General features: G+C 37.8%; 1 protein-coding gene across 3 annotated transcripts in view; it reads right to left on the reverse strand.

Moving 5' to 3' along the window:
• Window positions 1–6,889: 6,889 nt before the first annotated feature.
• The window catches only part of csnk1a1 (casein kinase 1, alpha 1), a 55,056-nt gene continuing 50,425 nt past the window's right edge, over window positions 6,890–11,520 (reverse strand). For 2 of the 3 annotated variants that reach the window (XM_043703774.1, XM_043703777.1), the window contains one exon: window positions 9,442–10,910. In XM_043703774.1, the coding sequence (XP_043559709.1) occupies window positions 10,903–10,910 (8 nt within the window). In that variant the 3' untranslated portion in view covers window positions 9,442–10,902. Of the gene's footprint in view, window positions 7,548–9,441; window positions 10,911–11,520 lie in introns of those variants that run through there. The other variant, XM_043703775.1, reaches the window with a different exon arrangement.

Below are 11,520 nucleotides of genomic sequence, written 5' to 3' on the forward strand. Positions count from 1 at the left end.
ATACAATTCATGTGGATGGAGGTAAGAAATAAGGAAAAAGACACTAGAAGTAGTCTATAGGCCTCTAATAGTGGGCTATACAGTGGGATAAAATAAATCAGGGCATAATGAGTACATGTAAAAAGGACAGTACATTCATCATGGGTAACTTTAATCTTCATGTAGATTGGAATTGTCAGATTGGCAGAGAAAGCCATGAAGGAGAACTTAGCATTTAGTTTCAGGGAAGAACATGGGCCAGAAACAAGTGTGTAAGCTTAAATAAGGATACTTACAAAGGTGAGGGGAAAACTGGCTGGAGGAGACCGGGAAAGGGGTTTAGTGGATACAATGGTTGACGTTTTAGTAGTAGTAGGTGATGGCTCACAGCAAACAAATTTAGTCATGAAGCAAGATTCTCGGAAGGGGATAACAATGGTCAACAAGGCAGGTTAAGGATAGCATCAAATTGAAAGAAAGAAAAAAAAGCATACAATGTGGCAAAGAATAGTGCTAAGCAGGAGGAATGGGAAGGTTTTAAAAACCATAAATGACAATCAAAAATAGAAAATAAACTTTGAGACTAAACTTGCAAGTAGCATCAAGCTGATCAGCAAAAGCTTCTAAAAAGAGAAGCCAAAGTGAACATAGGCCCCTGAGCAAACAAGGCAAGAGAAGTAATAGTGGAGAATCACGAAACATGAAAGAATCAGCATGGTTTCATGAGGGAGAAATCATGCCTAAAGTATTACTGCAATTCCTTGAAATAACAGTGTAGATAAAGAGGAAGCAGCAGATGCAATACATTTGGATATTCAGGTATTTGATAAGGTACCACACAACAGGCTACTTCATAAAAAGGTGCTGTGGTTAACATATTAACATGGATAGAAAATTGGCTAACTAACACAAGACAGAAAAATTAAAGAAATTCAGAGGATACTGGAATTAGAAAAACAAATGGCTGACCAAGTTCAGGTCTGGCAACATCTGTGGGGAGAAAGCAGTTAATATTTTGGGTCCAGTGACCCTTCCCAGAAGACCGGGTCACTTTTGCTCTGTTCAGTCCCATTTAAAATTGTGCTATGTTCACTTTTAAGATCACCTTATTCTTCTAACTTACAAAGAATATAAGCCCAACCTAGTCAACATTTCCTAAGACAATCCCTCTATACTTTGTATCCATCCCAGTGAACCTTCTCTGGACTGCTTCCAGTGCTAATACACCTTTTCAGAGACATTTTCAGGATGAAAATTTGCAACTAGTAGGGTGCCACAAGAATCAGTGCTGAGGCCACTATTATTTACAATATGAGTTAAGGTTTGCATATGGAAAATGAATGCACTACAGTCAAGTGTGCAGTCTACAAAATGTGGGAAGGGGAGTGGTGAGGATAACAGACTCAGATTTGGAGAGGTTAAGCAAGTAGGCAAACACTTGGCAGATGAAATATAATGTGGGAAAGTTTTGCAGAAAGAATAAAGGAATTCAATAGTATTTAAATAGAAAAAGACTGCAGAAAATTATAGAATGGAGGGATTTGGGACCCCTCATCCATGAATCACAAAAAGCAAACATCCCAAGTCAGTGGATAACAGGGAAAACAAATGGAATATTGGCCTTTATAATAAAGGAAATGGAGTGTAAGTGGGAGTGTTTGCCAAACCTATACAAGTTACTAATTAAACCACATCTGGAATACTGTATGAACAGTTTTGGGTCCCTTGTTTAAAGGTGTATTGGCACTGGAAGCAGTCCAGAGAAGGTTCACTGGGATGGATACAAAATATGGAGGGATTGTCTTAGGAAATGTTGACTAGGTTGGGCTTATATTCTTTGTAAGTTAGAAGAATAAGGTGATCTTAAAAGTGAACATAGCACAATTTTAAATGGGACTGAACAGAGCAGATGTGGAGAAGTTGATTCCCCCTTGTGGGAGTATCCAGGACCAGAGGGCATAATCTCAGAAAAAGCGCCACATGTAAGACAAGGAGGAATGTCTTAAAATAGAACATGACAGCGCAGTACAGGATGTTCAGCCGGATGTTGCACCACCCAATGAATCTAATTTGAAGCCCATCTAATCTACACTATTGCATTTTTGTCTATATGCCTATCCAATGACCATTTAAATGCTCAAGTTGGTGAGTTCACAACTGTTACACAGGCAGTGTTCCATGCCTCCACTACTGAGTAAAGGAACTATCTCTGACATCTGTCCTAAATCTATCACCCCTCAATTTGAAGCTATGCCCCCTTGTGCTAGACATCACCATCCTAGGAAAAAAGGTTCTCACGGTTCACCTGATCTAACCCTCTGATTATCTTATTTATTATAATTAAGTCACCCCTCAATTTCCTTCTCTCTAATGAAAACAGCCTCAAGTCCCTCAACCTACCCTTCATGAAACCATGCTATCCCGAATCAACTTATTCTTATCAAGATGATTATAAATCCTCTCTCTTATATCCCTTTCCAACACTTCACCCACAACCGAAGGAAGGCTCACTGGTCTATAAATTAGAAGGGTTGCCTCTACTTCCCTTCTTGAACAGGGGAACATTTGCTATCCTTCAGTTTTCTGGCACTACTCCTGTAAACAATGAGGACAAAGAGCAAAGCCAAAGGCTTGGCAATCTCCTCCATGGCTTCCTAGAGAATCCTAGGATAAATCCCATCCGGTCAAGGGGACTTATCTATGTTCACACTTTCCATAATTGCAAACACCTCCTCCTTGTAAACCGCAATCCCATCTAGTCTAGTAGTCTGTTTCTCAGTATTCTCAACATTGTCTTTTTTTAAGTGTGAATACTGACAAAAACTATTCATTTAGCGCTTCCCCATCTCCTGATTCTACGCACAACTTCCCACTACTATCCTTGATTGGCCCTAATCTTACTCTTGTCATTCTTTTAGCCCTTATGTACCTATAGAAAGCTTGAGGGTTTTCCTGATCCTATCCGCCAACAACTTCATGTCTCCTCGCGTGCCTTAGCTCTCTGTAGATCTTTCCTAGCTACCTTGTAACTCTCAATTGCCCGGAGTCTTCACATATCATCATAACATAAGCCATCTTCTTCCTCTTGACAAAAGATTTAACTTCCTTAGTAAACCATGGCTCCTGCACTTTACAACTTCCTCCATCTGACAGGTACATACTTAACAAGGATACAGTAGCTGTTTCTTGAATAAGGTCTGCATTTCTATTGTGCCAATCCCCTGCAGTTTCATTCCCCATCCTATGCATCCTAAATCTTATCTAATCGCATTGTAATTGCCTCGCCCCCAGCTGCCCTCCAGTGTTACCGATCCCTTTCCATCACTAAAGTAAACATAACTGAATTGGGTCACTATCACAAAAGTACTCACCTATCTCCAAATATAATACCTGGCCAGGTTCATTATCCAGTATTAAATCTACTGTGGCCTCCCCCACTTGTTGACCGCCTGTCTCCATACTGTGTCAAAAAAACCCTCCAGCACACAATGGAAAAAAACTGATCCATCTAAGTACTTGAACTATTGAGGATCATCTTTGTTATCCTTTCCTCTACATCTCTGGAACTATTCGGAGGCCTATAGAAAACTGTCTCAAAAGGGTGACCTCTCCTTTCTAGTTTCTAATCTCAGCCCATACTACCTCCATTGACGAGTCCTCAAATGCCTTTTCTGCAGCCGTGATACTGTTCCTTGACTAATAATGCCACCCCTCCCCCTCCTCTTGGTTCTTACTGAAATATCCAAATCCTGGAACCTGCAACAATCATTCCTGTCCCTGCTCGACCCATGTCTCTGAAATGACCACATCAAAATCCCAGGTACCGACCCATGCTGCAAGTTCACCCACCTTATTCTGTATGTTCCTGGTATTGAAATACACACAATTCAAACCAATGTTTTGACTGCTGGTGCCATCTTGCTACCCTGAAACCTTATTTGGGACCTTTCTACTCTCAATCTCCTGTAGACTCTAACTAGAATTTTGGCTCCCATCCCCTTGCTGAATTAGTTTAAACCTATCCAAAGAGCATTTGCAAATTCCCCAACCCCCCCACTTCAGGTGAAAACCATCCTGTTGTAGAGGTCCCACCTACCCCAGGAACTGACACAGTTATCCAGGAATCAAAAACCTTCCCTTCTATACCATCCCTGCAGCCACATGTTTGATTCCCCTCTCTCCCTGTTCCTCGCCTAGCTAGTTCATGGCATAGGCCACAAACTAGAGATAAACTTTGTCTTACCTCTAAGCTCCCACACTAGCTCTCTGAACTTCTGCCTTAAATCTCCATCTCTCTTCCTACCTATGCTGTTGTTGCCTATGTGGACCATGAGGACCCCGAAAATACGATCAGAGACATGAATATTGTAGTAAAGAATTCCATGGATTCACAAAGAGGTGTTGGGCTGAGTCATTAAGTGTAAAGCTGAGATACACAGAATAAATCAGCTAGGGAATTAAAGGTTATGGGGAAAGAGCAGAAAAGGGGAGTTTGGGATTACCAGATCTGATTGTGCTCCATCATTCCATGGACTGAATGGCCCATTTTTGCTCCTGTGCCTTGTGGTCTGACCTTTGACTCACTTGCATAAGAAATATCTCATTAGATGTCCCATGTAACAGATTTTTCTTACATTTTCGTTTTTTTGCAAGTAGAGTCATAGAGATGTACAGCACGGAAACAGACCCTTTGGTCCAACTTCTCTATGCCGACTAGATATTCCAATCCAATCTCGTCCCACCTGCAGGCACCCGGCCCATATCCCTCCAAACCCTTCCTATTCATATACTCATCCAAATGCCTCTTAAATGCTGCAATTGTACCAGCCTCCACCACATCCTCTGGCAGCTCATTCCATACACGTACCACCCTCTGTGAGAAACAGTTGCCCCTTAGGTCTCTTTTATACCTTGCCAGTCTCACCCTAAACCTATACCCTCTAGTTCTGGACTCTCCCACCCCAGGGAAAAGACTTTGTCTATTTATCCCATCCATTCCCCTCATGATTTTTATAAACCTCTATCAGGTCACCACTCAGCCTCCGATGCTCCAAAGAAAAAACAGCCCTAGCCTATTCAACCTCCCCCTATAGTTCAAATCCACCAACCCTGGCAACATGCTTGTAAATCTTTTCTGAACCCTTTCAAGTTTCACAACATCTTTCCGATAGGAAGGCAACCAGAATTGCACGCAATATTCCAACAATGGCCTAACCAATGTCCTGTACAGCCGCAACATGACCTCCCAATTATGTACTCCATTCTGACTGATAAAAGGAAAGCATACCAAACACCACCGTCACTATCTTATCTACCTGCCACTCCACTTTCAAGGAGCTATGAACCTGCACTCCAAGGTCTCTTTGTTCAGCAATACTCCCTAGGACCTTACCATTAAGTGTGTAAGTCCTGCAGAATCTCTCATTTGTCTAAATTAAACTCCATCTGCCACTTCTCAACCGATTGGCCCATCTGATCAAGATCCCGTTGTAATCTGAGGTAACCTTCTTCGCTGTCCACTACACCTCCAATTTTGGTGTCATCTGCAAACTTACTAACTATACGTCTGCAGAAAAAAACTATTGATTTTATATTGAAGTTTGCAATAGTGCTTTAGTTCAATTTATATATGAAGAAATTTTTAGACTCCAATCCATTTCTTGTACGCATTGCCCTCCAAAAATCTAATTAGTGCCCTTTCTTCTCAATTGTCCTTCATTTTCTTCATTGTGTGTTATTTTTATACATCAGTAGTTGTTGTTGGCAATGTTTCTAAATGACAAGGTTGAGATCAAATTCCACTCCAGGGTTGTTGCACAAAAATGCAAAGTACACACTCCAGTACCACACTCAGGGAATACTACCTTCCATATATTTGGGTGGATGCAAAAAAAAATCATGGCACCATTTCAAATAGCAGGATACTCCCAGGTGCCCAAATCAATATTTATCCCTCAATCAACATCACAAAGCAGTCATTAAGTTAATGAAATGTGCAAAAGATAAAGAAACTGATGTCTGACAGCAGGGCAGACAATATCACAGACTTGTATTTAGTAACCCGTAATGTACAGATCTAAATAAGTGTTACAGTCCAGAAGAGCCTTGCTTTAGGATAAGGAGGCACCAATCTTCAAGAATGTAATGTAAAATGGCTGTATAACATATTGTACAAATGTCAGTCTTTTAAAACGCTCGATGAATACACTTGCACGTCTTTTGCAGTTTACATTTAAAATTGCACATGAAATTTAAATTTGAATAAATGCAGCTCATATGGCCAAGTGATTAAATTATAACAGAGTTTCTCAAAAGCAGTTTATTTCATCAATATGTTCTCTGCTATAGAACCATTGTGTAACACCAAAAAAAATCTTAACTAGTTAATATTACTTGAGGTTAGTTCTTCAATATGCAGGTTCAGTTAGCTTTTTTATAATTTAAATTCTTTGGAAGTGTTTGAAGAGGCATCCCTTCCTGCCAAGATTCTGCAAAATGAAAGTTAGGTCTTAATTCCAGAATGGTCCAACAATCACTGGTTTTCAAAACGATATTTTTAAAATGCATTTCTACGATTACAAAATCACGTTAATTATACATAAAACACGGAGTCTAAATGATTTTGATTATTCAGTTGCAAACACAATCCTTCAGAGCAATCAAACTAAAATACTTTGAAAAGCAGGATACTGCACATGCTGAGAATCTGAAATGAAAACAAAAAATAAGCTCAGATTCAACAGTATCTACATAGACAAACAAAACCAAGATTAATGTTCCAAGATTGTGACCTTTGTCAGAAAGGGGTATTTTTGGAACATTTAATACTGACACTCTGAAAACACCTAAACTGCGACAAACACATTGCCAGCTATGAATAGCATTAAACATTAGCAAACAGCAATAGATATAACATTCAAGTCATTTAATGAAGAAAAATTACAGAAAATACAATGTAATGTAATTTGCAAGTGCGAAGATTGCTTGATGCTGGATATGTATATCCTGAAGATATTTGGAATAACGGCATTAAATTCTGAAGATATATTGAACCAAATTAAAGAAAGTATGCACTTTGTTACATTTATCAATAATTCAGATTATTTCTCAAAAGATAGATACATTCCCAAGTGAAAAAGCAAAAGCATTCTTAAAACATTTTTCAATTGTGATCAAATCATCAAAAAGCTACATGAGATTTTCAGAAACTTGTGTAAATCTATTTATACACAATTGAAAATGCACTTACCATCTGAATTTTCATATTGCACAATATAACAGCTCTAGCAGGAACAATTTTACCAAATTGCCATAAGCAATCAATGGTTAGTATCATAACACTGGTAGAATGGCATCAGATAAAATTCTAATTCGACATGTACATTCTGGGAATTACTGTGCAGAAATATTCTGCTTTTACAAACCAACTTGCATCTTGAAGATAGATTTGTATACTTCGAATTTCTAATCTTGTTATAAACAAACTTTGACTTGCTTGACAGTTACTTTCCATAATCTAGACTTCCAATGGATCTGTATTTCTCACCCTCTGATCATTTTTAAGACTACTGCAGACAGAGGAAAAGAAATGATATGTGCCAATTAGCAATTCTTCTCTTCACATGAATTCTAACATTACTTGTAATACATAATTACAAAAAAACACTGGAGGATCAAGTTATGTAATGCGAAGTTAAAACATACTGTATTAGAGATCCACGATCTCTGTAGAATTACCATAAAAATAGAAACACTGCCAGACATTTTGCACAGCAAGACAAACAGTCCACTTATGAAAGCTCAGCACTGCCCTGAATAACATTTTCATGTAACCATGTTGTTTTTCAAACACTAATCTGGTGTATTTTGTGCTGGAATCCCATGCCCAAGGACAGAATCCAACTGATCTTAAACTGGCAGGCACTGAACGCCCCAATTTTATCAATGTGTACAGGTTAATATCGGAATTCTTGCATGTTAATTCAAAATGTGTATTTTATTTCAGATTTGAAATAAATGCAACAGAAGTAATACAGCTGTACACTTCAAAAAATTGAAAGCTAATTGGCAAACGTTACTTTCTCAACATTTGATGTCACAACATCCCAGTATATACAGATATTTAATATACAAAACCCATTATTGTACTCACATTCTGAAAAACAAAATTGAGAAGATCAAAAAATGATGAAAAAGCAGTCAGTCTTTCAAACAGGGAATGGGAGGAAAATTACTATTTGGCAGTATCAGTCTTTGATAATTCACTGCTATTGGCAATCTTCACTAAGCTATCACTTTGCATAGGACTCATTTTTGAAGAGATCTTCAGTTAGCAAACTCTCAGTTTTGCTCAATGTCTTTACATTGACTTTTTGTTGCAGCACATGGGAACGAAGAAAACAAAAGTAAAGCAGGAAGCAATTCGATAAAATGCAAACCTGTTTTGGCTATGAACGTATGAACCTGTACAAAATTTACAACAAGTAACTCATGTTTCCAGCTGTTTAAAAATCAGTATTTACAATGTTAAATACTCCTGATCAAGGTCCAACGTAGTCAACCTTGAGAACATGCACTTAACTTCTGTACACACTCAGCTGTCAAATTTCAAAAATTAATAGACATTATTTACGCCAATTACTTATAAATATTTATGCCAAATTCCAGCTTAAAGACTGAATTCAGTGTCTTGGTCAACATTGGGAATAAACGGCACTGCAACATTAGAATGTGCATCCAGAACAAATACCAAGTACATCTATCTGAACGTACAAAATAAAACCGTTCAGTTTAAAACAAGAGCCAAAGATAATAGATGATATAATAGGGAAGACATGGTAGTACTCTCTCACGATTTGACGTGCTATTTTTAAGCAGTAAAAGGCTTTCATGTTTCCTTGACATTTCAATGCAAGTGTGATGTTTACTTCCCAGAGAGACCTTTGAAAAGTTAACCCTCTCCGAACAGGTCATGCTAGTCAGGTCATTAAGCAGGAGCATCCTGGGTTGCTCCCTGCAAAACACATGCGGTGCTATTACAAACTAGACATTCAAGCTATATTGACTTTGGATCGGTGCACACATAAGCTGTTATAAAAGGTTTATTACACCAACTGGCTTGCTTTTAGAGTTACTAATTGAAGACTGTACTCTACCAGGGTAACACAGATAAATTATACTCAAAAGATATCCATGCTCCCCATTAGTAAAATCTGAAAGAAATGTAAAACTAATTTTCTTCCATAAAGAGAGCAAATAATAGATATTCTACACCCCCTTCAAAAATCTGCTTCAAAACTTAATGACAGAAGGAATACTATACCATGTGATAAACTGCAGGGAAAACCAGCTTAATTCAAATTAAAGCAATTTGAACATCTGCATAAGTGTTAGAAATTCAAATTTTACATCTTTGACAGTACATACACAATGAATTTGCAAAAACTAAGACTGGTCAGGTGATTCCGACAAGTAATTTTTAATTTATTCTTACATGCTAAAAAGGAATAAATTACACTGTTGAAGTACTTCCAGCAATAAAAGATTTCTGCTGGGCCAGAATCGCAGCCAGCAACAGTTGCCATTTCTGCACTGTACACCTTGACTGCAAAACATCAGTTCATTTTCATTCATTTTACAAGATCAAAAAGTAAAGTAAAAAACCTCCAACACGCTTTTTAAATTTCAAAGAAACTCCAAAGTTCAACCATTGTATATGTCAATGGTATTTGCTTAGTAGCTGCAGAGGCTCCATCTTGGATACATATTCTATAACCAATTTACTGCAGCAAGAACAAAAGCGAATGCTGCCCCCCCCCCAAAAAAAAATTACAAAATAACCACCGTATCAAAAAAAGGAGAAAGGTACATCTGTCTACAAATCTAAAGCTCTGTGAAGAAATGCAACATCTTTAAATTAACTGGCTTTTGAAAGTTTGCTGATTTTTTTGTTTAAAAAAGTGAAAGTTGAGGGAAGTTGCATTGCAAACAGGGAACTTCAGCACAGCAATATAAAATAACCCTAGTCTTTTACAAGAAGTGTCTTCTTATTCAGTAACATGTAAACAACAAAGCTGACGTCCAAAAACACCGTAAATCTCATTTGAGTAGATGTATACAGTGATTACAATGCTATCTAAGCAATTTACATACAAGGTCAGTCTCATGTTGTTAGCTAAGCTTGCGATGACTAAGCTTTTCTTTTAACCATGTACAATATACTTAATGCAGAGTTCTAGAATTATCTAGTAGTCACTACTTTTGTCATTTCTTCACATTAGATACCACTCCAGCATAAGACAGCAGGCAGAGTCCTTCCAACAGAAAATATTAATTCTTTGGTTGCTATTGGTTTACTACTGGTTGCAGGTGCTTTAAAAGAACTCCCAGCCTTTAGTATTTATCATTTTCTGTTAATCAACAGCACATTTAGAACAGTACAGGGGAAAAGGTAAGTTATGTTGTGTACCCTTCAAGTACATAGTCGGTGAAATTTAGAAACTGCTTATGGAACAGCTCCTATGTGCCACTTAAACATCCTTTTACTGTCAGGCAGTAGAGAAACAAAAAAAAAGAAAAAAATTGGCAAATGCACAATGTTATTTTCTCTCCATGTGTCAACCACTTTCATACATCCCATTTATTGAATAAAGAAAACTGAACACCAGCAAGACTGCTTCAGATGCTCTATTTTGAAAGATGAAATTGCGCTTTTCCAGGAATTAGTTTGATTAAAAGCTGCTACAGTTGTAGGTACAGTTTTTATATGCACTTCCCAGAGTTTGCTGTATCCAGTTGAGTTTAATTCATCAGTTTATGGTTGTCCACTGAATGGCATGTACATGTGAAACAAAAATCAAAGGGGAGTGACAAAAGGCAACCTGCTCTCACATGCTGTTTTGCTTCTTCGTTTCAACCTTGAGATCAGAAACCTGTAGAAAACAAAGACAGTCATTTAAAAGATCTGTGTGTCATTGATTACATATAACTTACATTAGTTCTTTGACTGCAGACCAGATTCAAACTTAAGCCTGCATTTCAATATAGTCAACAGCATTACTATTTACCATATTCATGTGAATCATACTCTTTTCTATGCAATTCATTAGGGAACAATAAATATGGACAAAGAGGCAAACAAGTGCAAGAATTCAAGTAAAAGGACAAAAGACCTAAAAAGCACGTCAACATTAGGAAAATAGCAGATTTTAGTAGGCGTTTCCTTCCTGGAAAGTTTTATTTCTACTAAGATTATGAATGACAAAATATACTTATAGGACGTTTTAATAAAATATCTCAAGGTATTTCACAGGCAGAATTTGAGATTATGACACAAAACTAGACAAGGGGACATTATGTCAGAGGACCATAAGCATGGTCAAAGAGTTAGGACTAAAGATAAGCAGAGGAATGGAAAGATGCAGGAATGGTACTCCAAAGCTTGAGGGCTGAGGCAACTTAAACTGTGGCACCAATAATCAAATGATATATGCATAACAGTTCAGAATGACAAGAGTAGAGATATTGCGAAGGTTGTGGGGC

The sequence above is a fragment of the Chiloscyllium plagiosum genome, chromosome 14 (genome assembly GCF_004010195.1).
Source record: "Chiloscyllium plagiosum isolate BGI_BamShark_2017 chromosome 14, ASM401019v2, whole genome shotgun sequence".
Classification (NCBI taxonomy): domain Eukaryota; kingdom Metazoa; phylum Chordata; class Chondrichthyes; order Orectolobiformes; family Hemiscylliidae; genus Chiloscyllium; species Chiloscyllium plagiosum.